The sequence below is a fragment of the Chiroxiphia lanceolata genome, chromosome 21 (assembly GCF_009829145.1).
Source record: "Chiroxiphia lanceolata isolate bChiLan1 chromosome 21, bChiLan1.pri, whole genome shotgun sequence".
NCBI lineage: Eukaryota > Metazoa > Chordata > Aves > Passeriformes > Pipridae > Chiroxiphia > Chiroxiphia lanceolata.
The window spans coordinates 9,296,965-9,323,439 of record NC_045657.1 but is presented as its reverse complement, the minus strand read 5'-3'; the positions used below and the strand labels follow the sequence as shown (position 1 = coordinate 9,323,439).

The following is a 26,475-nucleotide window of genomic DNA, read 5'->3' as shown; positions in this document are numbered from 1 at the left end:
AACCTGGCCTTGGACACTTCCAGGGATGGGGCAGCCACAGCTTCTCTGGGCAACCTGTGCCAGGGCCCCATCACCCTCCCAGGGAAGAATTCCTTCCCAATATCCCATCTATCCCTACCCTCTGGCAGTGACAAGCCATTCCCCTTTGTCCTGTCACTCCAGGCCCTTGCAAATTGTCTCTCTCCATCTTTCTTTAGGCTCCCTTCAGATCCTGGAAAGCCACAAATAAGTCACCAAAGCTTCTCTTCTCCAGGCTGAACAATCCCAATTCTCTCTCAAACCATATTTCCAGTCATTCAATCACACAATTCAGAAGAGATCCCCCAGGGCAGGGTGTTGGTTTGAGACAGGAACGATATCCCAAAGGTTATTTCAAACTTCAGACTCAACCAGAAGTAAATCCTGCAGGAAGAAGGATTTGTTCTGTGTCAGACAGAAAGGAGGGGGAGGTTTTTTTCCCCTGGGGAAAGGCAGGTTGCTCTGCCCAACCTGTGTCTGCCCAGAGAACTGCAAATTGCTGCCACTTTGATCTGCCCCCAGGGGTGGTTCCTGTTGGGGACACAAAGCTCTGCCAGCTCTGGAGCCCCTGGGACAGCACCACATCTGAGACAAAACCCTCTGTCTGTGCTCATAGAACCCCACACTAATTCCCCACAGTTCAGTGATGACTGGCATGGTCTTTAAAAGGTTACAACTTTACAGAAGATCCTTTTTTGTTGTGTGCCCTCCTCGCCGATGGGGTGTGATCAGTGGGAGGGATGTCAGGGTGCCCTCTGTGAAAATACGTGATGGAAACGACACCAGAGAGAAAATTATATTATATTTGTGCCACAGCTTTTATTTTCACCTGTGGTCACCTGCCAGTTCGGCTCAGGTAGTGTAAAAGTGCTTTTGAAAGGTGATTTTTGTGTTTTGAAAATCGCATCTCGCTTTTTCTTGTGATGAATAAGAAATGGAGGCTTTCTGCCATCACAGCCTTTACACCTCCCAGTGCTTCCCTGGGGTCACAGCCTGGCACACAAAACCTGCTTTAAATAAATATGGAAGGTGGGGGATGGAGCTTTTTGTGTATTTTGATGAAGGTTGTAGGGTAGGATTCCTAGAAAATTTAAACCCGAAAATTAAAACCTAAAAATTCCCGGGCAAACTTGTAGAAATTCCTCAGGAGAGAACGTGGTGACCCTGAAAATGGGACACTGAGAATTTTCCCTTCTGAAGGGAAGGGATGGGAGTTTATTTCTGGAATTCAGAGCCATTTGTTTGGCCACTTCTGCCTCTGTAAAATGGCCAGGAACAAATCCTTTTGTTCAACACTTGATACTGAGATGGGACCAGATCAGAATTTGTGAAGTAAAACTTCTGAAACAAGAGAACAGAAGACTAGGAAAAAACCCCCAAGTATTTCAAACAGTCTAATCATTTCAGCTTAGATCTTTAAAGATACTTATCTGCCTAATTTTCCTTGATTTCTGTCTAAATTAGAGACTTAAATATTTCTTGCCTCAGATCCTTGGGTCTTACCTTATTACAAGGAAGCAAACTTTTGAAGTTTTTTTTTTAATAGACCTAAAAGGTCAAGATACCAACTGCTCTGACATCAAAAATGTCCTTATTAATATTTGTTGAAATATTTAATATCATCAGGTAAATGGAGCTATAATGAGAGATGCATAAGAAGGACAGGAACTTCTTTCAAGTCTAGGTTTGCCTTTTTTTTTTTTTTTTGACAAGATTTAGACTGAAAAGAGAGACAGACTATACAGAGAAGTCAGTCTTGCTTATTCATTACCTAAATTAACAGAGGAATTAATAAGCCAGATTGGCAGAGTAATTAGAAATGTGAGGATTAGGATTTCCTCTTGAATTAGGCCTAAATATCTAGAAAAAAACACACACACACTTGAAGTCTTTCAACTCTAAAAAGAAGGCTTCAGATTTCCAGGACTCAGTTTTGGGAGCACCTCATGCAGTGACTTTTCTCAGAGAACACAAAGAGATCCATGAGCCAGCAAATTCTACTCCATGTTCCTGGGAGAGCTGGAAAGGAGCTTTCTGTCCATTAGAATTAAAGAGGCACCTCCAGGTGGGAAACTTATCTGGGCCAGAGGCCACAAATGAGGCTTCTGAGCTACAGAAACAGGGAAGGTTGAAATGGTGTCATGCCTGGAATCAGGGATTGGGGTGGATGCCTTTTTTGGGAGCTCTGCAATGTCAATTAGTTCCAGGAACACTTGGGCAGCAAACTTTAATTTCTTGGTGTTGGAGCATCACTGAGCTGAGAGTGAGGGATCCCACGGCCTTTTATTTAATGGAAGAGTCAGAAAATCCTCAAAGAGACTTGGGATTTCTCGGGAGTTAAATTCTCAGCATCCCCCCAGCCAGAGGTGCTTCCTGTGGCTTGTCTTTGCATTACTGTGAGATGATTTCCTTGCAAGACCTGAGTGTCCTTTGCCAATAAGGAAACACCCAAATCAATGCCTTAAATTCACTAATAGAAATATAAGTGGCTGCAGATAAACAGTGATGGAGCCACCACTGGAACTGGGGAGGGGCAGCACAGAGGGGGGGTCATAGACAAAACCACAATATCCAAGGAATCAGAGGGTTTGTGGATGTTCTTGTACAGGTTTAAGTATTAAATAGGTCTTTAAATAGGGTGGTACAGGATTAGTCACTGTGACAGAGAGAATAAAGGCCAGAGATGAAAGAATGGTTTGGGTTGGAAAGGAACTTAAAGATCATCCAGTTCCACTGCCATGGGCAGGGACACCTTCCACTAGCCCAGGATGCTCCAACCTGGCCTTGGATACTTCCAGGGATGGGGCAGCCACAGCTTCTCTGGGCAACCTGTGCCAGGGCCTCCCCACCCCTTAAACAGTCTTTTCTTAATATCTTATTTAAATCTCCCCATCAATGGCCCTCCTAGAAATTCTGACACACACCAGATAATTTTTGTTGCTGTGTTTTTTTTTTTTTTTTTTTGGTTTGGGTTTTGTTTTGTTTTTTAAGATAAGTTTTCTCCAAGATGAAGCAGAGACACTGTGGGTTCATTCTGGAGAGGATTGTCCCTGGTCTGCCTTATCCATAATATAATGGAAACTGGGGGAAGAAACATATTGTAATGCAATTTTAGACCTAAGAACTTTTGAGAATTGTCTGCTGAAATGGCCTCTAAGTCAAACCTCTTAAATTACAAGTGTCCTTTGCCTCCAAACCCTCCCAAGTTTCAGGATGACGAGCTGAGGTTCTGCATCAAGCCTGTCTTTGTATCAGTGATGACCTACGGCTTTCTATCCTGTTTCCTGAGGGGAAGTTTTCACAGCATCATCTTTCCTGTTCATCTCACCTTTAATATTGAATTCAGGGAATATTTTATGCCTTCAGATGTGTGGGACTGGGCTGGATGTTTGTTACTGCAATGCTGGAGTTGGCTCCTCTCTCTCCTGCTGGAATAACTCTGCATCACACACACTTTTGAGGGAGCCCAGCTGGGGTTTAGCCCTCAAGGAGTTCTTGAAAACCCTGTTCTGCCCAAGATTTGTGCTCAGATCATCAGATATCAGCAGAACAAGGTAGCACAAAACCAGGGGATTTTAAAACAGCTCCCGGAAATACTCGCAAAATCCTTTCACTGTAAGAGTAACAGAGTTTAAAAATGGCTTTAAAGTTAATCCATGAGGAGAAAACTTCACTGCAGAGGAGCAGGACTTGGCTGGTCTGGTGGAGAGGAAGAGAGAAATAAATTCTAATTGTGTTGTTTCGTGGAAGGTGCTTAGAAATGAACTGAGGAGGCTTTTTGTGAAGGGCAGCAGCGGGAGAGGAACGTGGTAAAGTCTGGGAGGATCCTCTAAATCCTGAAACTCTACCCAGGCACCTCTAATTCAATTATACCTGTCCCTCTGGGGAAAAGTTTAATTACATTACAAATTAATTTTACTTAAAGAACGGTTGGTAAAAGCCTCTGGGTCTTGCATTGATTTATTTTTCCCTTGGTCTTTTCTTTTAACTTTTCTGTTTTGAATTGTTCTGATTAGCTTTCCCTGCTTGATATTCCACATCACTACAGCTGCTTTGGAAAAAGAACTGTAGGAGCTTCAGAGAGAGGCTTGGGATTTCTTTGGTCTGCCTGAAAGAGCTGATGAGAAATTCTTTGAATTCTTGTGCTGTGATGGATAACAGGACATACTTTATGCCCTGTATTATCCCCCAAATTCGATCAGAGATTTTCCTTCTCTGGATGGAAAGGATGCAGTGCCAAATAGGATTCTCCCATGCTGCACATGGACACTGCTCACTGAAACAGAGACCTTGGGTTAAATAAGCTGCAGCTCCCTATAAAAGTATATTTTTCATGCAGCCACCCATGATTATCATCCAGAGTGTCTCTTTTCTGATGAACACAATATTTGAAAACGTTTTTTAGCCATTATGGCCTGGGAATGTCTTCCCTTGCTACACAAGATTAAACCATGTCTTTGGGCCAATTAGGTCTTTTTTGATTCCCTTCATGAAGCAACTCTCCTTTTTTTCCCCAACTAAAACTGCAGGGATCCTTAACTGGCTCCTTAATTTATGTCTGTCTAAAACCCAAAATCCACAACGTGTATTTTCTGATAAACACACTATTGAAAACAGTTTTTTAGCCATTATGGCCTGGGAATGTCTTCCCTTGCTACACAAGACTGAACCATGTTTTTGGGCCAATTAGGTCTTTTTTGATTCCCTTCAATGAAGCAACTCTCCTCTTTTTCTCCAACTAAACTGCAGGTATCCTGATTGGCTCCCTAATTTATGTCTGTCTAAAACTAAAAACCAGAATGTGTCTTTTCTGATAAACACACTATTTGAAAACAGTTTTTTTAGCCATTATGGCCTGAGAATGTCTTCCCCTTGCTATGCAAGACTAACCATGTCTTTGGTGCCAATTATTGCCTTTTTTTCATGCCCTTCATGAAACAACTCCTTTCTTCTCCAGCTAATGCTGCAGGGATCCTTAACTGGCTCCTTAATTTATGTCTGTCCTAAAACCAAAACCCAGACTGGGTCTTTTCTGATGAACCACAATATTTGCAAACAGTATTTAGCCATATGGCCTGAGAACACCTTCCCTTGCCATGTAGGCTGAATCACGTGTTTAGGACCAATTAGGCCTTTTTTGATTCCCTTCATGAAGCAACTCTCCTTTTTCTTTCCCCAGCTAAAACTGCAGGGATCCTTAAGTGGCTCCTTAATTTATGTCTGTCTAAACCCAAAATCCAGAATGTGTTCTTTTCTTCTGCTAAACACAGTATTTGCAAACACTTATGGCCTGAGAACATCTTGCCTTGCCAAAACCATGTGTTTGGGGCAATTGGGCCTTTCTTGATGCTGTGGTTGCCTTTGAAGTAGGTGACCAGGCTCCCTCTGGATATCCAAATAGAGAATTTGCAAGGAAAAGGCTTTCTGAAGGATATTTATTTATTGTCTGCTGAGCATTTCACATCTGCTTGGGCAAAGAGGAGGAAGTTGTGCTTTGAGGTTCTCCTGGTTGGTTAATGTGTGAGGAGGATGAGGAGAGGAACCAAAGTGTCAGGCTCAGCACCTGCTTCTAAGACATTGGGCTTGGAGATGGGGCAGAAATGGAATTAATCCCTGGGTGACTGACAAAAAAGAGCTGTGAACTGTCAAATTCAAACACGTGGGGTGATGGGATGTAACGTGTATTGGCCTTTGCCAATAGCACAAATCTGAAATTAAATTAGACTGTTTGTATCAAACTTTTCCTCCTTCAATCACATCACAAAATGCTTCTGCTTAAGGCAGATTGGATTACATGTGGGGTCTGAATACCAGGAGGTCCAAACAACAAAATTGCTTTTTCAATTACATGGGCAGGGCCATCTCAGAAGGAGCTGTGTGTCTGATCCTTCTGCTGCAGCAGCTGATTCACTGAGTCAGTCCCTTCTGCCTGAGGAGTTCTCTGAGTCTGTGTTTTCCTTGCATTCATCCCTTGGCCTCACTGGGCTGTGATTTGTAGCATCTGGTACCTGCTGAGATGCAGCTCCTGCTGCCAGTTCCGAGCTCTGATCCTGATGGGATCCATCAGCTGTGAAAGGACGAGTGGGGCTCTTTCAAGAGCAGCAGAAGGAAGTTGCCTTTTGAGATGCTCTGAGTTTTAAATGTTTCCCCTTGTCTTTATTTTATTTCTTTTTAACATAACCAAAGATTCTTGGTTCTGTTTTGCTTAGAAAGGCCATTTCCCAGCTCTTTTCTCCTCTGATATTCTGGTTTTGCACGTGTGTTTGCAGGGTGTGTCAGTCTGATGATGGAACATTGCACTTGCTGATACCTGGTTTTATTCACCCTTCTGCTGGATGGGTGACTGACCATTAATCCTTGTTGCTTTTATCCTTTTGAAATGATGATAATTGTCTTGGCAAAGTGCACTGGGATCTGCCGGTGAGAATTACAGTTAAAAAACACTTACAAGGATTTTTGTTACTCTGTGGAAGAAAAGGGGGTGGCCCTGACATGTAACTCTGCAAGGTGAGTTTGGTGGACAAAGAGGGTGAAACTGTCCTGCCAGACTGAGCCATGACACAGGTGGAGGCTGTGCTGTGCTTTCTGGAGGATCTACAACCGCTCCCTATGATTTTTTACCAGCTAATTAAACAAGGCCACCGACTTCAAAGCATTGGTTTGACACCAATCCTTGGGATAGGGAGACTTCCCATGGAAGTCATTCCAATGACACCATTGGACTTGCTGAGCTCTGCTGAGTGGGAAACCAAAGTCCCTCTCCAGCTCTCCTGGAGCCCCTTTAGGCCCTGCAAGGGGCTCTCAGCTCTCCCTAGATCCTTCTCTTCTCCAGGTGAACACCCCCAGCTCTCCCAGCCTGGCTCCAGAGGGGCTCCAGCCCCTGGAGCATCTCCATGGCCTCCTCTGGATTTGCTCCAACAGCTCCACATCCTCCTGATGTTGTTCCCCAGGGCTGGAGGCAGCTCTGCAGGAGGGGTTTCACTGAGCAGAGAGATGGATAGTTGGATGGATTGCCAGCATAATTATGGATAATTCCCTACTCTGGGATCCCTTGTGTTGGAAACAACTGTTTTCTCTCTGAGTTGTTGCAGCTGATGTCAGAAAGGAGAGGCAAGTTGGTGCAGGGGTGACCAGGTTTCTCCTGGCAGGTTCCAAGCTCCAAGTGAGATGGAGCTGTGCTGCTCCTCCATGTGACCATGAGACCCAGAGGATGGAGCTGCCTTTTGGCAGGAAAAAGGCTGAGAACTTTGCAGATCTCCTGCTTTGTCATCTTATTCCTCCAATGTGAACACACTGCCCTTACATTCTCCTTTAGTGACATTGCTCCTGCTTTCAAGGACAGGAGGTGACACAGTACAATTAATCCTCTCCTGGTATTTCCTCCCCTTGTGCAAATGTTGGCAGAAATGTCCTTGCAGGCTCCTCACTAAGGTGTTAATAAAACCTTTCTCATGTCATTAAAGCTTCCTGGATTTCAGTTCACTTTATGCCCACAATATTCCAGGACTGTCTTTCATTTAAGATTTAACCCCCCTTTTTATTGGCTGCTGATTGAAGCTGTATTTTCCAAGCAATGTCCAAAGACACCCAGCAGTGCAAAACAGGCCCTGGGCCAACTGTGCTCACTCCACATGAACGTGGAGAGTGAGGGTGGAGGGAAATCCAGGCACTTTGGAAGGACCCTCATTCCCTCCTCACACTCATCAGCCAAAGCCACACGTTACAGGAAGTCATGGAATGATAAAATCACGGAATGATAAAATCATGAAATACCTTCAGTGGGACCCACAAGGATCATCCAGTCCAACCCCTGGCCCTGCACAGGCACCCCAACAATCCCACCCTGTCCCTCAGAGAGTTGTCCAAACCCTCCTGGAGCTCTGGCAGCCTTGGTGCTGTGCCCACTGCCCTGGGGAGCCTGGTCAGTGCCCAACCACCCTCTGGGGGAAGAACCTTTTCCCAAAATCCAGCTTAACCCTCCCCTGGCACAGCTCCAGCTGTTCCCTGGGTCCTGTCCCTGCTCACAGGGATTGGAGCTGCCCCTCTGCTTCCCCCCTTTACAAAGCCCTGGAATTCAGGATTATTCAGCTGAAAATTCCCTTGTTCCTACTTGTATCCATCCCCCCTTGCCTGTCCGTGTGCACCTTGGAGAAAAGTTTGGCACTGTCTTGTCTTTATCATTCCCGGAATGATAAAACTGAAATTCCAGGAGACTTTGCTGCTCCAACATCCAGGAGCCTCCTGTGCTGCACTGAGGTGATTGATCTCCACCTTTTGAGGTTTGATTCTTTTCCTCATCTCTTCTCCAGAGAGAGAGAGGTTTGCCTTATTCTATTGGGTTTGTTTTGGCAATGGAGGTGTTTTTTGCCCCTTTTTTTTGTTTGTTTTTAACGTTTTATTCTTGCTGCTGCTAATTGGCCTCCAGATCCAAACTCAAAATGCCAAAGGTGGTATTTTCTGCAGCTTCAAGTCCTGAAAACCTCAGCTAGAAATTGAAGTCTCCAGCCCTTTGTTTCATCATGGGTGATAAATTTTCCCATCAAAAGTTTCACAGCTTATTTGCCTGCGATATGTGAAGCCAAAGGAAACAGAACTTGTTCTTCCACAGTTATAGGGCTATAAAGGCATAATAAAAATAAATGTGGTAACAGTAGACACAACACCTCTGAATATGAGCCCTCAGAGTCAGCAGTTCTGTTGGGCAGGAAGGTATTTTTATCAGCAGAGGATGTTACAGAAACTCAACACCCCACACCCAAAAGTGTCCATCTCTTGCGAGTACAGAAGGCCCAAACACATCACTGTAAAACATTATCTGTGCAATTAAATTAGACCTTTAGAAAAAGTAGATCCAGAGGCTTCCTTTGAAATTTTATAAAAACAGTGAGCATATTATTTAATGCTCATGCCACCATTCCACAGCACAGCTCCTGAAGGCTGCTCACAGCTCATGGACACACAGAAATAATGATGGGAAACTCTGCTCTGGTCTTGTTTGCCATTGCAGAGGGATTTTCTTCTACCAGGAGTCACTCTGGGTTGTGCAAAAATACCATTGTTCCCCACATGAGGGGATCTGCCCACCGAGGTCTCATGGGCTAATTATCTCTTTTTCCCTGTTTCCAGATTTTGCAGAGTTTGTTTTCCTGGGGCTGTTCCTTACTGAGATGTCTTTGAAGATGTATGGACTGGGGCCAAGGAACTACTTCCACTCTTCATTCAACTGCTTTGACTTTGGGGTGAGTAAGATGAATCACAGAAGACTTTGGGTTGGAAGGGAACTTAAAGTCATCCAGTTCCACAGGCAGGGACACCTTCCACTAGCCCAGGTTGCTCCAAGCCCTGTCCAGCCTGGTCTTGGACACTTCCAGGGATCCAGGGGCAGCCACAGCTTCTCTGGGCAACCTGTGCCAGGGCCTCCCCACCCTCACAGGGAAGAATTCCTTCCCTATATCAAATCTAAGCATGAAACCATTCCCTCTTGTCCTGGCACTCCACGTCCTTGAAAAAAGTCCCTGTGTGGCTCTGCTGTCATCCAGCAGGTTGGGCATTCCAGGGTGGGTGTGGCAATCCATGGGAAATGGTGCTGGGAGTGTTTCTTCTGCAGGGAGCAGTGGTTGCATAAATTAACTGCAGTTAAACACATTAAGCTTCCCCTCCTTATCATCCTTTTTTGAGGCAAAGTGACAGCCGGGGGTTTCATTTCCTCAGCAAACTCCGGGGTGTTCCAATGCTCTGATTGCCCGGGGAGATTCTCCCTCCCATTTCAATGAGATGATTGAAAGACAAAAAATGGACAAAACCCCCCCACATCTTCCTGCTCATCTCCTCAGTCAGCCCTTGAACCCTCAAGATGCACAGGCAGCTCTTTGCAGTGCCCAAACCTGGGATTTGTGATGGGAAGGCAATAACCCACATCCAGAATCAGAGAATCATGGAATCAGCTGGGTTGGAAGGGACCTCTGAGATCATCCAGTCCAACCCTTGATCCAACCCCACCGTGGTTCCCAGCCCATGGCACTGATGCCACATCCAGTCTGTCCTTAAACACCTCCAGGGATGGAGAATCCCCCCCTTCCCTGGGCAGCCCATTCCAATGGCTGAGCACCCTCTCTGCAAAGAAATTCTTTCTAATATCCAACCTAAACCTCCCCTGGCACAGCTGAAGCCCGAGCCCTCTTGTCTTGCTGATGGTTGCCTGGGAAAAGAGACCAACCCCCAGCTGGCTCCCCCCTCCTGTCAGGGAGTTGTAGAGAGTGAGGAGGTCTCCCCTGAGCCTCCTCTTCTCCAGGCTGAACAGCCCCAGCTCCCTCAGCCTCTCCTCATAGGACTTGTGCTTGAGTCCCTTCCCCAGCCTCGTTGCTCTTCTCTGGACCTGCTCCAGCCCCTCCATGTCCTTCCTGAGCTGAGGGGCCCAGAACTGGACACAGTCCAGGCTCAAACTACAGCTCTGAAGTGTGAATAGTGGGGCTGCTTTTGGCTCCATCTAACAAAGGACATGGCGTGTGGATGGTAATTTATTCATTAAAAGCTATTAGGCTGTAATCTGTCCTCACAGAGGATAACTTGGCTCCTCTTATCTTCAGCGTGGGCAGAGCAGGATTGGGGCTGGGAGGTTTCTGTACCAAAGCAGATATGAAGCTCTCGATCCAGCCAGGGGCAAGGGGAGAACAGTTCAGGTCACTGTGCACGTCATCCAGCCCTGCTCTCTAAGATTCAGTCTGCTGGTTCTACTGTTTGTCTGCCAGAATGCTGGGAGTCACTCTCCTCCCCCACGGAGCAAAATTCCCTCGAGGGAGGAGGAATTCTCACCTTCAGGAAGTGACCTCTCCTCAATCCAAGGCTACGAGTAGAGCCAACTCACTCTCTTCTTGGCTGGAAAGCTCAGAGTGAACTGACTTTGAGATGAAAGCCCCCAGCCCAGGGATCACCTGTGTGGGAAAAATCCCTCTTTTAAATTTAGGAAGAAGACATAAACTCAGGGAACAAAGAAACAGGAAGAATTTATCAGGGGCGCCGGGTCTTTCTCTCACTGGATTTCCAGGGAAAAGACCCTTTGGGTTTAAATTCCACACATTTTATAGTTTCACAAAATCCCACCCTTTTCCAGATAAGTTTAATATATTCACTTTCACCTGAAAAGGTTTCTTTTCCTCTGAAAAGGGGCTTTCCCTTTATTCCAATTGGCTGTGAGCCATCCCCTGTCAAAGCTGATGGATCTTCCTTTGTTTTTAGCCCAAAGAGAAAAGGAACCTCGTGTACAACATGGCCCCAAAAGATTTTAATTTTTAGAACTTTTGCATGGCCCTTATCTGGCTGAAAATGACCCTGATACCCAAGTTCAGTCCTGTGGAACTCAGATATCTTACAACTTCACAATATGCCTATATATATATATATATATATATATATATGAACCGTATTTTTATTTCTCATGATATAAAAACCTTATTTTTATTTCTCATATCACTGCCTTGTTTAAATTCCCTGGTAACAGGCTGATGTTTTCACCAATGGATTAGGTGAGCTCCAAGCTGGCTACGAGTTTCCTTGGATCCCTGTGTCTGGGATGCTCCTCCCACAACCAGCCCTTGCACCTGCAGTCAGGGACAGGTGATTTAGGAGCTTGCACTCAGCAAAGACAACCCCCCAGTGGTCGCTCTGTGTTTGTGCAGCGCTGGCAACGAGTTCTGGTGAGTGTTTCCCAGGAGGTTCAAGCTGTTGATCTGTTTTTAATTCTTCCTCCTTCGGAGAATCCGTAGGGATCCTACTTCTGGTTGTGTTTCTTCCTCCTCACCCACCTTCCAGCCCCCAGAATTAATTCAACGGCTTCACCCCCCCCAGAACATCACATAGATCTGTCGCCAGTTTAGTCTGACAAACCATCAAGACGAAACCATTCAAATGCAAAACGCGAAACAACAAATCAGAGCACACCAGCCTTGGGAGTACCAGTCCAGAGGGGGCTCCTGTGAAACGGGCTCCCAGGAGGCCCTGCTGGGCTGCCGAGATAATTAATTATCAGTGTAACATGTGGAAGGTCCAAGGGAAGGGTTTTGCTGATTCACGAGGGATTCCCAGGGTGAGAAACTGCGGGAGAGAAGTTTTAGCTCCTTCTTTTTTCGGATGGGACGAAAGGGATGAGCAACTGCCGTGTACCTGATTTTTTTTTTTTTTTTTGAAGCTCGGGGCACAGCGTTTCTTGCAGGTATCAGACCCAGCCCTGGCTCCCTGTTAACATTCCCTCCCCCAGCACAACCAGCTGCTTGCTGGGTTCTGCTGAGCGGGTTTATGGTGTGTTTTGCCCACCCGGAGACCAGGGGCAGTGGGAGCTCTGAGAGGCCGGGTTAATGTGAGCAATAACAGCAATTGGCAGCGAAATGCCTGTTTTATCTTATTAACTGTGCAGCGACCTGCGCGGAGATAATTGCCCTTTCCGGCTGTGCTTAACCCATTGCTGCTTTGTCCTTTGGTAATGAAGGTTTTTTTTTTTTTTTCCCCGTTGCTCCGGGTTAATTCCCTGCCGTCCTTAAACCCCCCGGCCAAAACAAACAGGGCTTAAAAAAATCCCCCTCGATTTGGGACGACTGTGTCAATCCCCCGAGGCAGCTGGTTGGATGTGTGTGCTGGGTCTCACAACAGCAATTGCTTAATTGCCCTCCTAAACACTCTCAGTTGCCAGAAGTTTCTGGTGGATCTCACCCAGAGCTTCTCTGTTCTGCTGCAGGTGAAGGTTTTTGGTCTTCTGATGGCAGGGAAGGACGGGGCAGTGCCCCCCTGGATCTCTGCACAGACCCACTCTGTGGGGTGGGAAAACGAAGGGTTGGCATTTGCAGTTGAGCCAGTGTTAAAAAAAACCACAATAATAAAGCACAGTGTCATTCCAAAAAGGTTATTTTAAGGCAGTTTGATTGCTGGAGAAAAAGCAACAAGTTCCTGACTGTGTATGGGGAGATCCCAATGTGTTCTGCTGCTGGGTATTGCCCTTTTTCAGTCTCGGTTGCAGAAAGTTGGGATAAGGATTCCAGTGGTAAATTAGGGATTTCCAGCGCTCTTGGCCAATTTATGATTTTCCTGAAGTTTTCCTAAGAAAACCATCACAGCCTGAGCTCTGATTCCTGGGCTTTCCTCAGCCTCACAACAGAGAAATGAGGAGAAGTTTTGCCTTATGGATATTAGAAAACAACCTCTTTCTTGCAGGTCATCGTGGGAAGTATATTTGAAGTCATTTGGGCTGCAGTGAAACCAGGAACCTCATTTGGCATCAGTGTATTGAGGGCACTTCGACTGCTGAGGATTTTCAAAGTAACAAAGTAAGTCCAGCTCCCTTTTCACTCTCACAGCAGCCTTCTAGCACCACAAGAAACTGGATTACCAACCCCACAGCAAGGAGGAGTGGTTTTTGTTTATATTTTATTTGTTGTTATATATTTATTGTTATATATTTATATTTATAAAAATAAATAATAAATTACCAGAAGTTGAAGAGAAAAAAAAAAAACCCCAAATGCCCCAAACCCCCAGTTTTGCTGGCACAAAAGCCCTGTCCTGTCCTGACATCCCATTAGGATGATCCTGATGGGAGCAGGAGCAGAAGGGAACTGCAGATGTAGAATTGCCCTTTTTCCTCAGCTGGGCAATGGGGGTTTCTGGCAGCTGGAAATGTTTGGGAGTTCCTGAGCCTGTATTTGCATCCACAAAGATTTTTAACAGCCCTTTTATTCCCCCCCCAGCCTCCCTGTACAGGCTTTTTCTGCCCTTGGGCAGAGGGTTCCACAGTGTATATGATGGGCTGCAGGAAAATATCCTTTTTTTTGCTTTGTTTCTGGGCTTGTTTAAAACAAAACCTCATTATGTTACCCCTTAGCTCTTGTGGTAAAAGAAACAAATTTCGTTATCGACTTTCTAAGTCCCATCAGCTGCTCACTGTCCTCATCTGCTGCTCCTGAAGCATTTGGGAACTGGAAAACCAAATACCCTGGGTATTGCTGGCTGGTAAATCCTGCTGCCTGAGCCCCCGTGTTGACACAAATAGGCAGAGTTTTGCTGCTGCCTGTGCTGTGTCTGCTCTGGGCACGTCTGGGAGGTTGAATTTCACTGGAGTGATGTTTCCACAGCTTTTCCCTTGTCTTTGTGCTCCTGCCTCACGTTAATGTGCTCTGGCATCAGCAACAGCTCCTGTGCCATTTAGAAACCCATCTAGAGCCATTTCTGCAGGCTTTCCAAGCCCTGGTGTGCAAATTGATGACATATTTAGGTGTCCCTGCTGTTGTTTTCCACCTTATTTTTTTTCCACCTTTGCCTCCTGGGCTCTCCCTTCTTTCCATCGCTCCCTTAACACTCCTTGGCTTGAAGGAACAGGAGGAGGAATAAGAACTCCTGCCAAAAACACCCCTGGTGCACAACTGCCTGAAATAAATAAGGCCCAGGTGATGGCACTGGAGCAAACCAATCATTGGAAGTCACCAGGAGCTTTGGCAGCTGTTTGAAGGCCCAGGTTTTGGTTGGCTCTGGGGGTTTGCTGGTTTGTATCTGTTAAGGATTGTGCAGATCCCAGATTTGTGTGTGATGCAGTGTCAGCTGTTGTACTCCAGGAAAAAGGGGGTGGAAACATTAAGTTTCTGTGATTGTCTGGTAAAATAGGTGGGTACCTGCACCAAAAAATGTCACTGTAGGTTACCTTTGCACTAATCTTATGTATGGGAAGCTCCTGGTTTTGTAGGAAACTCAGAGCAATGAATCATCAGCAGATAATTTTATCCCCAGCTACTGAGATTTGCTGTGTCTGATTGTGTGTTGTGCTTTTTTCAAAATTCTGGCCATTTTTGGAAGGTGAAATCTTATTTTTTTTGGTGAGTTTTGACTATTCCTTTAGCCAGCAGGATCGAGGGATGAATCACAAGAACTGTTTAGGTTGAAAAAGATCTTTAAGACCTTCAAGAGCATCGAATTCAACCGTTCCCCCAGCACTGCCAAGGCCACCACTAACCCCTGTCCCCAGGGGCCACATCCACACAGCTTTTAAGTCCCTGCAGGGATGGTGACTCCCCCACTGCCCTGGGCAGCTGTGCCAGGCCTGGACAAGCCTTTCAGTGAAGAAATTTTCCCTGATATCCACCCTGACCCTCCCCTGGCACAGTTTGAGGCTGTTCCCTCTGGTCCTGTTGCTCGTTTCTCAGGAGAAGAGATTTAACTTAACAAACTGAGCCCGGGGCTCCCCCTTTCTCAGGACATCAGTGACTTTGTCACCCCCCTGATCCTGATGTTCCCTTGACCTGATTGTGTGGAATTTTCACCTGACACGACAGGAATGTGCTCGTTGCATGACCAGCAGCCACGTCCCTGCAGCTCCCACGGGATGATCCCACATTATCCCGGGGTTGGAGCTGCACAGCTCAGTCCTCTCATGACTCATGAGAGCCACCAAAGTGCTGCCACCAGGCACAGATTCTGCCCACACTCTCTCATTGCAGCCTTTGCTGTGAGAACACCCTGACCCTCAGTAGTTTCCTGTCTCCTTTTCAATCTCTTCCATAGGAATTTCTCTCTGCAACTCCCTGCTCTGGTTTATTTTCCCTCCACGTTCAGCAGAAGCCAATTGCAGTCCAGAATCCCAGAATGTTCTCATTTGGAAGGGACCCCCAAGGATCATTGAGTCCAACTTTTGAGGTGAATGGCCCAACCCGAGATTGAACCTGACCTTGGTGTTCTTAGAACCAAGTTTGAACCAACTGAGCTAAACTCAGTCCTCCTGCTTTGGATAATCAGTGGGATTATCCAATTATTATTTTGATTCCTGCATCCCTGTCATGGTTTGAGATAGCCCAATTCCAATTCCTTAGCTCCATCCCCCTCCCACATCTCAACCCAATGTGAGATGGGTTTTTTTCCAGACAAAACACAACCAGACTCAGAATGGGGAAAGGGAATATATTACAATGACTATACAAATAAATACTACAATACATTATACACACGACTACAACTATCTCTACCATGACATAAGTATTTACAATGGATCAGATCTCTTCTCCCCTCCAAATAAAAGTCCAGGAGGGAAAGAAGGACAGATCCCTTCCAGTCTCTTAGGGCAGCAGCTTCTTCAGAGTAGCAGTCACTAAGCAGCAGCATCTTCTAAGCCAGCAGGCTCTCTCTGTCTCTTCTGTTTCTTGAAGCAGCTGATAGCTGGATCTCTGCCAGCACACACGAGGGGGGGGGGATCCCCCTCGGCCACTCGTCTCTCCAAACGAGTGGTCCTTCCGTGGGCTTCGTCACCCAGACAAGGTCGTATCACCACGTCATATCACGAAGCACAGGGGGTCCTTCGTGACGGTCTGGTATCTTCAGGAGATGCAAGCTCCTTGCAGGGCCTCTGTGCCCTGTCTCAGGCTGCGAGCTTCTTTGTAGCTTGCAGCAAGGGAGGGCCTCAAGGCCAACCTCCCCCACTCCGTCCTGACTGAGCTCTCAGGACGACCGAGCTTCTCAGCTCCTCTCTGCAGTGCATGTTGCACTTCAAGGCTCTTTCAAGTAAGAGTCTATCACTTCCTCCTTCCAGGAGGTCTCAAAGGAGGTTTGGGGGTCTGGTATCAGTTCTTACCCCCAGAACTCTGTAGAACTCTGCTGCTGACATCTCTCTTCCCTCGGCTCTCCTTCCAGGAGTCCCTTCTCTGGTGCTGTATGTCTTTGTTGCTCCATCTTATCTCTTCTGGCTCTCCTGCCACCGTTTCTCTGGTCAGTGCCAGCTGCTGCTTTCTCCGGCCACTGCCCACGGCCACTGCCCATGATGGAGAAAACATCTCCCAGCATAACTATAGGCACCTAGCCCAGCATTATGCTGTTCCAGGTCCCCACAGGCCCCAGCTGGGGCTGGGGGGCCAAAGCCCCCCTGTGGGGCTCAGAGCCCCTTCCTCGTGGCTCACAACATGGCCACCTTCTTCTCCCTCCAACTACAAACTCTTCTCTTCCGGTCTGGTTGTGATATGTTTACATTTTTTGCAGGAGCGCTCATTGGACAGAAATTCAAAACTTCCAGGGGTTTCCACCCCTTGGGGTCTACACTTTTCTTATCCTCTGGGGGAAAACAAAGTCCAAACCACTACAATCCAAATCAGTATGACCATGGATAGAAGATCCTGCTTTGAATAATCAGTGGGATAAGGACCTTTTCATTCCCATGTCCCAAATCAGTGTAACATGGACAGCAAGAGTTAAAAAGTGAAATTCCAGCTGGCCTGAAAGGTGCCAGCAGGATCCACCAGGAGGGGATAGACTGAGAGGGGCTAAAATTCAGCAGGGAGGACAAGGGCAAACCAGCTTCAATGTGCTCGCCTTTGCCATGGCAGAGCTGAACAGGGACTGGCATCTGCAGAAATGCAGCTCACTCAGAATCCTGGTGCTCTGGGTCGGGGTTTTGGTGTTGAGCTATTCCAGGACAAGGCAATGCCTCCAGTTGTGTTCCCTGCGAGGTGTGAAGCCCTTGTATGAGGCAGGTTTGGTCTGAAAACTGCTGTGTCCAGCTTGGGAGAGCTGTGGGAGCAGCAAATCCTCCCTCTCCAGGAAAGCAGCTCAGCCCCTTTTGCTTTGGGACTGACCCTGAGCAGGTTTGGTTGCAACATTTCCACTGGAGATATTCTCCTGAGAGACCAAAGTTTATCCTGAAACCTCTGTCACCTGTATTATGGAAGTCAATTTTCTTGGAATGGGAGTGTAAAGATCCTACTTCTCCTGGGATGGACGTGGTTGTATCACCCCCAGCACAGAGGAACAAGGGGTGGTTCAGTCCTCCCAGCTACACCTGGGGGAAGGAAGAGGGGGAAAGCAAAGACAAAGGAAAGGGGGATGGTGGCTCCAGCTCTTCTCTCTCCCATCAGCAGATCTGTCAAATCCACGGGCTTCCTTCTGCTGGGGACCCTCAGCCACACTGCAGGAATGGGCTCAGGGTGTGGATCCATCCCCAGACTGCAGCAGGAGGACACTCAGGGCAGGCATTCAGCTCTGCAGGGCAGCTCCCAGCGCCAGGCAGTGGAAATGAGAGAAGCCACTGGAGAAAAAAGAGGGAAAAATTCCTCCCCCATGGCCTCAGACTCCCAACTTTGAGCAGAGTCCATGTAAAATGGCTCCAAATCACTCCTTTCCCGCTGCCTGTTCCACAAGAATCTGGGTCCAAAAGGAGCTCGTCAAAGAGCTGCACAGCTCTTTCTGCATTTCCTGACTCATTAGTTTCCTAATATAAACCTCCCTGCCTGTTCTCAGCAGGGCAATAAAGCAGGAAAGAGCTGTTTCCGAGACCCTTCCCAGCACTGCCATCACTTCCACGTTCCTGCCTGTGGGTGTGCCAGGAGCTGCCTCCAGGCACAGGGGAGGCAAAACCAAACCATCTTCTGTATCTGGCCAGATGTGACTTGGATGTGTCAGTCAGGATTCAGGCTGAGCCTGAATTCCCCTCTTGCCACGTTGGAATGATCATCCTGGATTTGTTCTCCATCCGAGGCTCTGTCCTGGACACCTGAATTTCCCCCCACCAAAGGCATGGCTGGGCACTGATGTGGGTGTGAAACTCCTACAGGAACATTTAAACATGTGGGAATTTAAATCCACTGGTTGAGACTGGCTTTGGATTGGGTTGGAAGGACACACCACAGAGATGTCCTGGTGGGAATGAGGTGTTTATTCCTGATTTGTGTGTTATGGAGAGCTGGATTCACTGTTCCCACCTTCAGTGTCACCTTCATGATGTCGATACACTTTTGACACCCCTGCTGATTTGGGGCATTTTAGTTCTCATCTGGCTGCTGTGCTGGATGAGAAGATGCCAAAAGGTCAAAACCTACCCCAGGAAAGGGGATAGAGGAGGAACTAACCCAAACATTCACTGCACACAACTCAGTGTGGGTGCACACACACCAAGTGACCACCTCTGCCCTTGGGATGCTCCAAGAGATTTTCCACTCCATGAGCCGTGTTTTCCAACAGCAGAAGGGAGCTTAAGAGAGGCTGATAGTCCTTGTCATTCTTCTCCTGTTTTATTATAAGAAATCACAGAGTCAGGTTGGAAAAGACCTTCAAGATCACCAAGCCCAGCTGTTGGCCAGCACTGCCAAGGCCACCACTGGCCCACGTCCCCAAGTGCCACATTCCACAGGGCTTGTAAATCCTGCAGGGATGGGGACTCCACCACTGCCCTGCACAGCTGTTCCAGTGCCTGACCACCCTTTCCAGGACGAAATGTTGCCTTATATCCAACCTAAACCTCCCCATGGCCACTGGAGGCCGTTTCCCTCTCGCTCTAATCGCTTGGGAGATATTCATATTAGTTTCTGACCAAAGGCTCTTTCCCCCACTCACGTTCTCTCTTGGCTGCTCTGATCTCCAACACAGGTACTGGAATTCCCTGAGGAATCTGGTGGTCTCCCTGCTGAACTCCATGAAGTCCATCATCAGTTTGCTTTTCCTGCTGTTCCTGTTCATCGTGGTGTTTGCTCTGCTGGGGATGCAGCTCTTTGGAGGACAGTAAGTCTAATTATTCATCCTGGGGCTGCAGGGCTGGAAGGGTCACATCCTGCTGCACTCTCAGTCTTCCTGGGCTGCTGAGAAGTTCATAGGAAAATAGTTCCTGTTCCAGTGTTTTACCTGGAGTTGAACATCTTCCCTAAGAAAGAACAACCCTAATTCAAAGCCCCCTTTGTCATCCCACAGTCCCCACATACCCCCATAAAGAAACAGGCCTGGGGAAGGCAATCACTTTTTATTAGGGAAAGGCAAATCCTTTCCCTGATATCCAGGGTGACAATGTATTTATTCACTTGGAATTTTTTCTGCTGGAAAACATGGTGCTGTTGAATCTGATTATTCTCATTAAATGCCACTTGTGGTGAATTTTCCAGCACGAAATATCACAGCATTATCATTTAACCCCAGCATCGACTCTGAAATGAAATAACACGGGTTATTTGGTCTTTTTTTTTTTTTTTTTTATTTTCCCCTCAGTCAACTTGCTATTATATCTTTAAAATATTAAAAAGAAATTATCTACTAAGAGGGTAATTCATTTGGGCTTTCGCACCGGAGGACGAAAACTTCTTGAATGGGTCGTTCGGGCGAAAATCGTTTGAGATTTGGATTGTCAGTTTAATTGTGGCTGCAAACGAATTTCAAAGCATCCGAATTTTCTCTGGGAATGAGATTGAGTTCCTGCTAATGGTCCTGTTGAGCACCTTCTGAGAGACAACCGTGTTCCCTGCTGTGCTTGCCTGGGCTGTTACTGCCAGGTGGAACAAATGCTGCTCCCTGACTGGGTTTCTGGACGTTCCAGGGGATTAGGAGATGCCTGGGAGCTCCTTGGCCCTCACTGCTCCGCTTTTGATTTCTCCCTTCTCTCCAGGTTCAATTTCCAAGACGAACACTCCGACCACGAATTTCGACACCTTCCCCGCCGCCATCCTCACCGTGTTCCAGGTAAAGCCACACCTTGGCCTGGGGCAGGGTTAGAAGAGAATTCCTGGGCATCTCCTCTTGCTTGTGGAAGGCAAAGAGGTCCTCAAAAAGCTGTGGATTTAGGAAGAAGCCCTTCCTTTTCACGTGTTTTGCTTCGCTGCTCAATCAACGCATCATTAAAAAGAATCAAATTAAAAATCAATGCCGTGGAATTAAAGAGAAGTAGACAAAAGATTTTTTGCTAGGAAGAAAAAAAAATTGATAAAATAGATATTTCTGTGCTGTTCTTAAGTCTGTGGTGTGCCAGGCCGTTGCCTCCCAGCCCTGGGATGGCAGCTCTGGCCTGTGATTCTGGAATGAGCCAGTGCTTGACCTGCTGCACTTTTGCCATAATTTATGAGCAGAGAGGCCTCAGGGAGCTGCAGGCAGCAGGGAATAATGCAGCTTTGGCCCATAATAAGTCCAGAGAAGTTAATGCTGGGTGAGAATTGCCTTCCATGAGACAGGCAACCGCCTCGGGCGGGTTCGGGAGACGGCGGGAGGGACTCACAGCTCTGGGAGATGCTGGATTGAAAAGCTTCACTTTGCAGCTGTTTTCTCTTCGTGTCTTTTTTTTCAATACAATTTTTGTATTTAGTTTTGTATTTTTTAAATGAAATTTTTGTATTTAAAAAAAACCAATTTTTAAAAAAAAAGACAAAACAATTGTTTTTTTAAAAACAATCGCTTCAGGTGTTCCAGTAAAAGCTGGGGCTGCTGCTCCTGGGTCTGTGGAACCCACCCAGCATTTGTTACCTCGTCCCACCCAAACTCCTGGGGTGGGGCTCGAGCTGAGGCTTCACCCCTGAGCCCAAATTACACACAGCTCAGCCAGGTTTAACTCAGGTATTTTGTATTTAGTGTCATGGCCCAAAAAGGGCAAAAAAAGAGGGGATTGATGATGATTTTTGGATTAACACAAAGAATCTAAAAGCAAACGTGTCCTGTGAGCTCTTCCCGTGGGTGTTGCTTCTCCCCCAGCTGGGAAGAAGGTTCTGCCCTGACCTCCAGGATACTGCAAATTAATATTTGTACAGGATTTTAGTGCTCACCCAGAAAGGGCTTAAAGGTATTGCCACCGAGCAGGAACTGAGCCCCAGTCAGGCTCGGGAATGTTGATGGGATTTTGCTTTGGGAATAGGGTTGTCCATGAGAATATTTAGCTGAAATATTTCCTTGAGATAAATATGGGGTGAAGAAAATCACTGTTGGGTTTAGGACATTTGTCCAGAATGTCAGAGCTGTGAATTAAACCCAGCAAAACCCATCAGCACTGGATTAACTGAGTGCAGCCTCCCAGAGGCATTTTGGATAATAATAATAATAATAATAGCACATAACAATAACATAATTTTTACATTACTTGATTATTATAATTATATACCACACTTTATATATTAACAATTATTATATAATACATAGTATGCACAATATATATTATTAATAACCATTGCATTAATTATATATTATTATCTGATATGATAACAAAAAATAATGTTATTTTTATATTGATTATCATAATGATGATTATATTAGGTTACATAGAATTATATTACTATATTAATAGTTATTATATAATATACAATTCCATATTATATTATAACAGTAGTATTATGCCAGTTATATATTATTATATTATAACAACAGCATTATTAATTATATAATAATATAATAATATAATAATATTATTTAGTTGTTAAAATATAATAATAATAATAATGATAATAATAACAATAATAATAATAATAAATCCCAGAGCATTTTGATAACCCCTACTCTTGGTCCATCCTTCTCCTCTGAACTACAAATATTGGGTCAAAGTTTGGCTTTGGATTCCTTTCTAAAACCTCACACACACCGTGCTGTGGCCTTTTCATTCCCTTTTTTTTCCCCCTACTAAACACAAAGACAACTTCCTATTTAGGACTTTGAGCTTCACAGCCCACGGGATTGTTTGAATGTGCTAAAAGTAGCTGTTGTTTGACTGTGCCACGGCAGGGGAGGGACGGGCTGCTCTGCCCAAAATGTTGCTGTGCCTCAGTGGGTGCTGAGCAGGAATGGTAGGAATGTTACACTCTGTCCCTCTCAATGATGAGTGAGTGAGACTGGTGCAAAATTAGCATCAAGGCTTCCTTGAGACTGAGGTGTTTTCATGTGTTCTGATTAATTTTCCTATTTTCATGCGTTTACTAATTAGTCCCAGGTCAATGTTCAGCTCTGCAGGGCTGGGCTGTGGCTCCTCCTGTCCCTGCACAAGGACACAGGAGGAGCAGAGTCCCCTCCAGCTTCCCTCATCTGTCCTCTCTCATACAGTGGTTGTTGCTTCTGCTTGGGGGTTGTTTTGTTTTTTGTGCTTTGTGGCCGTCTGGGTCAAACTTGGGAACACTGGAGAAGAGCCTGTATTGTGCCAGCCCTGCAGTGGTGGTGGTGCCAGTGCCTGGCAGTGGGAGTGGTGCCCATCCCTGTCCCAGCTGAGGCAGGGCTCTCTGCAGCCCCCAGGAGCAGGGCAGGGGTGGAAGGGGTGACAAAGCTGCTCCTTGGGTCCAGTGTGTGTGGGGTGGGGGGAGCTGAGCAACCCAAACCCTTCTGTAGGAAGGGGATGAGTGGAGCTGGAGCTGACAGAGCTCCCACTCAGGGCATTAGAGCTCCGAGTTTTCTTAGGATTGTGGGAAGTGCCAGGAATGGTGCTGTTGAAACCTGGTGTCTCTGCATGACTTGAAAATGGAGAGGGGGGAGAAACTGTGCTGGGAGTGACATGTTGGAATGTGGCTTTTGCTGCTTCTACCTGGGGAGAGCTGGGCAGCAGGCAGGGAACCCAGAGGGGCAGGATCATCCAGTCCAGCTCCTGGTCCTGCACAGACACCCCAACAATCCCACCCTGGGCCCTCAGAGAGTTGTCCAAACCCTCCTGGAGCTCTGGCAGCCTTGGTGCTGTGCCCACTGCCCTGGGGAGCCTGGCAGTGCCAACCACCCCCTGGGGGAAGAACTTTTTCCCCAAAATCCAGCCTAACCCTGCCCTGACACAGCTCCAGCCATTCCCTGGGTCCTGTCCCTGCTCACAGGGATCGGAGCTGCCCCTCTGCTTCCCCCCTTTACAAAGCCCTGGAATTCAGGATTATTCAGCTGAAAATTCCCTTGTTGCTACTTGTATCCATCCCCCCTTGCCTGTCCGTGCGCACCTTGGAGAAAAGTTTGGCACTGTCTTGTCTTTATCATTCCTGGAATGGTAAAACTGAAATTCCAGGAGACTTTGCTGCTCCAACATCCAGGAGCCTCCTGTGCTGCACTGAGAGAGGTGATTGATCTCCACCCTTTGAGGTTTGATTCTTTTCTTCCTCTCTTCTCCAGAGAGAGAGGTTTGCCTTATTCTATTGGGTTTGTTTTTGCAGCAGGGAGCAGAGACTGGAGGAAGTTGCAGACCCCAGAAGGGTTGCACCTTCACCATCTTTGCATCCCTCTTTTGGACACTCTGAACAGCTTTAGATGTTTTTTTGTGCTGTGGTGCCCAAAACTGCCCCCGGCCCGGAGCAGAGCAGGACAATCCCCTCCTTTGCAGGGCCTGATGCCCCCCGTGTGCTCACTCCTTTCCCCTGGGGAGCATTCCTGGATGGCACCGCTCTGCCTGGCACCCCCTGACCACTCTGTCCTTCCTTTAAGTCCCCCCCTGTTCTCCTCTCTCCAACCCCTGCAGATCCTGACGGGGGAGGACTGGAATGCTGTGATGTACCACGGGATCGAGTCGCAGGGCGGGGTCCGCTCGGGGATGTTCTCCTCCATCTACTTCATCGTCCTGACGCTGTTTGGGAACTGTATCCTTCCATGTGTGCCCTTCCTGGGCTGCAGAGAGACCTTATTTTGTTTAAATTCTCACCCTTTTGCACTTTTTAAAATGGAATTATTGCTTTTTCTCCTTCCAGCCCCAGAGCTAAGGCGTGTAGGTGAGTTATCCAGGCTGGTGTCGCTCTTCTTATGGCAACGTTAGAAATTTTGATTTGATTTAATTTCATGAAATTTCATTTTAATTGTTACATTTTACCTTGAGAATGTCCTATTGTGAGCCAGTTTGTTTTCCTTGAGAATGTCCTATGTGAGCTACTTTATATTTTACCTTGAGGATGTCCTATTACGAGTTAGTTTGTGTCTTCCTTGAGGATGTCCTGCTATGAGGTGGGAAAAATAACTGAAGTCAGGTCAGAGCAGGACCTCTGTACCTCAAAAATCTTCACAGATGGTTTGTGGTTGGTCAGGGGAAGGAATAGTTGAAATTGGGTTGGTGGGTAGACGAGGCTCCATTCTCTTGGTGCCTTTGTCTCCAGGGCAGCTTAACCAGCTGTGCTGTTCCAAATGCTGGAAATTATCCTGTCTCCACTTAGTGCTTAAAATTTAATTCTAGATCTTGGGTTTCAGGCTCTGGGAGCATTCAGTCGTGTTCCAGGACTTGGCACATGAAGTGTCTCTTTTCTTCTGCTTCGAGATTAAAATCTCTTGAGGGCAAGAAGAAACTGGGGGCTTGTGCCTCCCCCAAAATGTCCCAGGGTGTCTGTGGGGAACCAGCAGCACTTGGATGTCTCATATGTCCTGACAGGACTAAGCAGGCAAGAACACAGGGACATGGAGATGGGATTTGGGAAGGGAGGATCTATTTTATACAGCACTGAGGTGATTCCCTGATGTCACACCTGGGTGTGATGAGGAGAAGCTGGAGCAGAGGGGCTGTGGTGGCTCTGTCCCTGCTTCTGGAATTGCTCTGTGGAATTGCTGCCATTAAGCAGGTCCAGGATCCTTGGTGTGATGTTTGCTGCCTGCAGCCTCAAGCTGGAGTCAAACAGAGCAGCCTCAAAAATGGGACTTTAGGAACTGTTGCAGAGACAAAGCACCCAGCTGGTTTGTTTGTTCTGTGAAACAGGGGTAATAACTGAGCCTTGCTGCTCTGCTTGGGGCTTTCCCAGCAGGGAGAACCTTTTTGCTGGTTACAAGCCCAGAGCTCATCTTTTCCTGGTGTTTTTTTGGGCTGGCTGGGTACCTGGGAGAGAGGGAGGGGTCGTGGGGGCAACACTTGGGCTACAGACTCGGAGTTGTCACAGGGGCTGCTTCAGCTGGCGGGCGAGATGACAAGAGATAAGGTGTCTCCAGCCCTTTCCTCTGTCTGAGATTCCCCCATTAGCACGAGGAACAGGGATGGGGAAGAGCAGAGCAGACAGGCAGAGCTGTGCTTGTCACACCAGCCTGTCCCTGCGGGGTTTATCCCATTATCCGGCGCTGTCGGAGCCGCGGTGCCCGCCTGGCTGGGCAGCCATGCTCAGACATCCACCTCCCAGCCCCTTCCAGAAACACAGCCTTTGGAAAACTGGGTCAGTGGAGAGCTGGCAGGGAGGGAGAGCTCTAAATCCTCCGGGCTTGGCATTTGAAAATGAGATTAAGCCGTAATCAGGCTTGACAGCACAGCTGAGAGAGAGACTTTCACCCTGCGAGCAGCTCCGATCCAGCATTTTGGAGGAACGGGGCATTAATTCCCTGCCTCACCTTTAATTCAGGGGGGGCTTCTCCCTTGTCCTTTAGTTGTCATTAAAAGGGAGAGAGCAGAGGGTATTCAAGGGCAGGCCATAAGGACCTGGCTCACCTGCTGCCACTGCCATGAGCTCGGTATTTGCCTTTGCTTGCTGTGACAGCGGGGAGGTGAAACCTTATCCACACTCCCCTCAGATCTCATCCTGGCTTTCCCTTCTGAGGTGATCCAGGCAGTGGCTTTCCTGGCTGTTTCCCTGAGATATCTCCAGTGCCTCTGCCCTCCCCTTTGCCCACAGGCACAGGATGGTGGCACAGCTCCCTGGGGCATTACCGGGTGTTTAGCAAGGACAGTGCATCGAGTTTGGATTCTTTAGTTCTCTGTGAGTCCTGCAGGGAGGGAGGAGTTTGAGGCAGGTGAGTTTCTTCAGGCACACAAAGAGGGAAAAGTTGGCTGAAAAACAGTGACAACACCCAGAA

At 47.1% G+C, this 26,475-nt stretch overlaps 1 protein-coding gene across 1 annotated transcript in view; it reads left to right on the top strand.

Moving 5' to 3' along the window:
- CACNA1B (calcium voltage-gated channel subunit alpha1 B) overlaps positions 1-26,475 on the top strand; it is a 308,761-nt gene that overhangs the window by 170,638 nt on the left and 111,648 nt on the right. Inside the window, 6 exon segments of the mRNA XM_032708038.1 lie at positions 9,145-9,257; positions 13,219-13,331; positions 19,396-19,527; positions 20,399-20,417; positions 20,419-20,472; positions 24,182-24,299. Coding sequence (XP_032563929.1) covers positions 9,145-9,257; positions 13,219-13,331; positions 19,396-19,527; positions 20,399-20,417; positions 20,419-20,472; positions 24,182-24,299 — 549 coding nt within the window.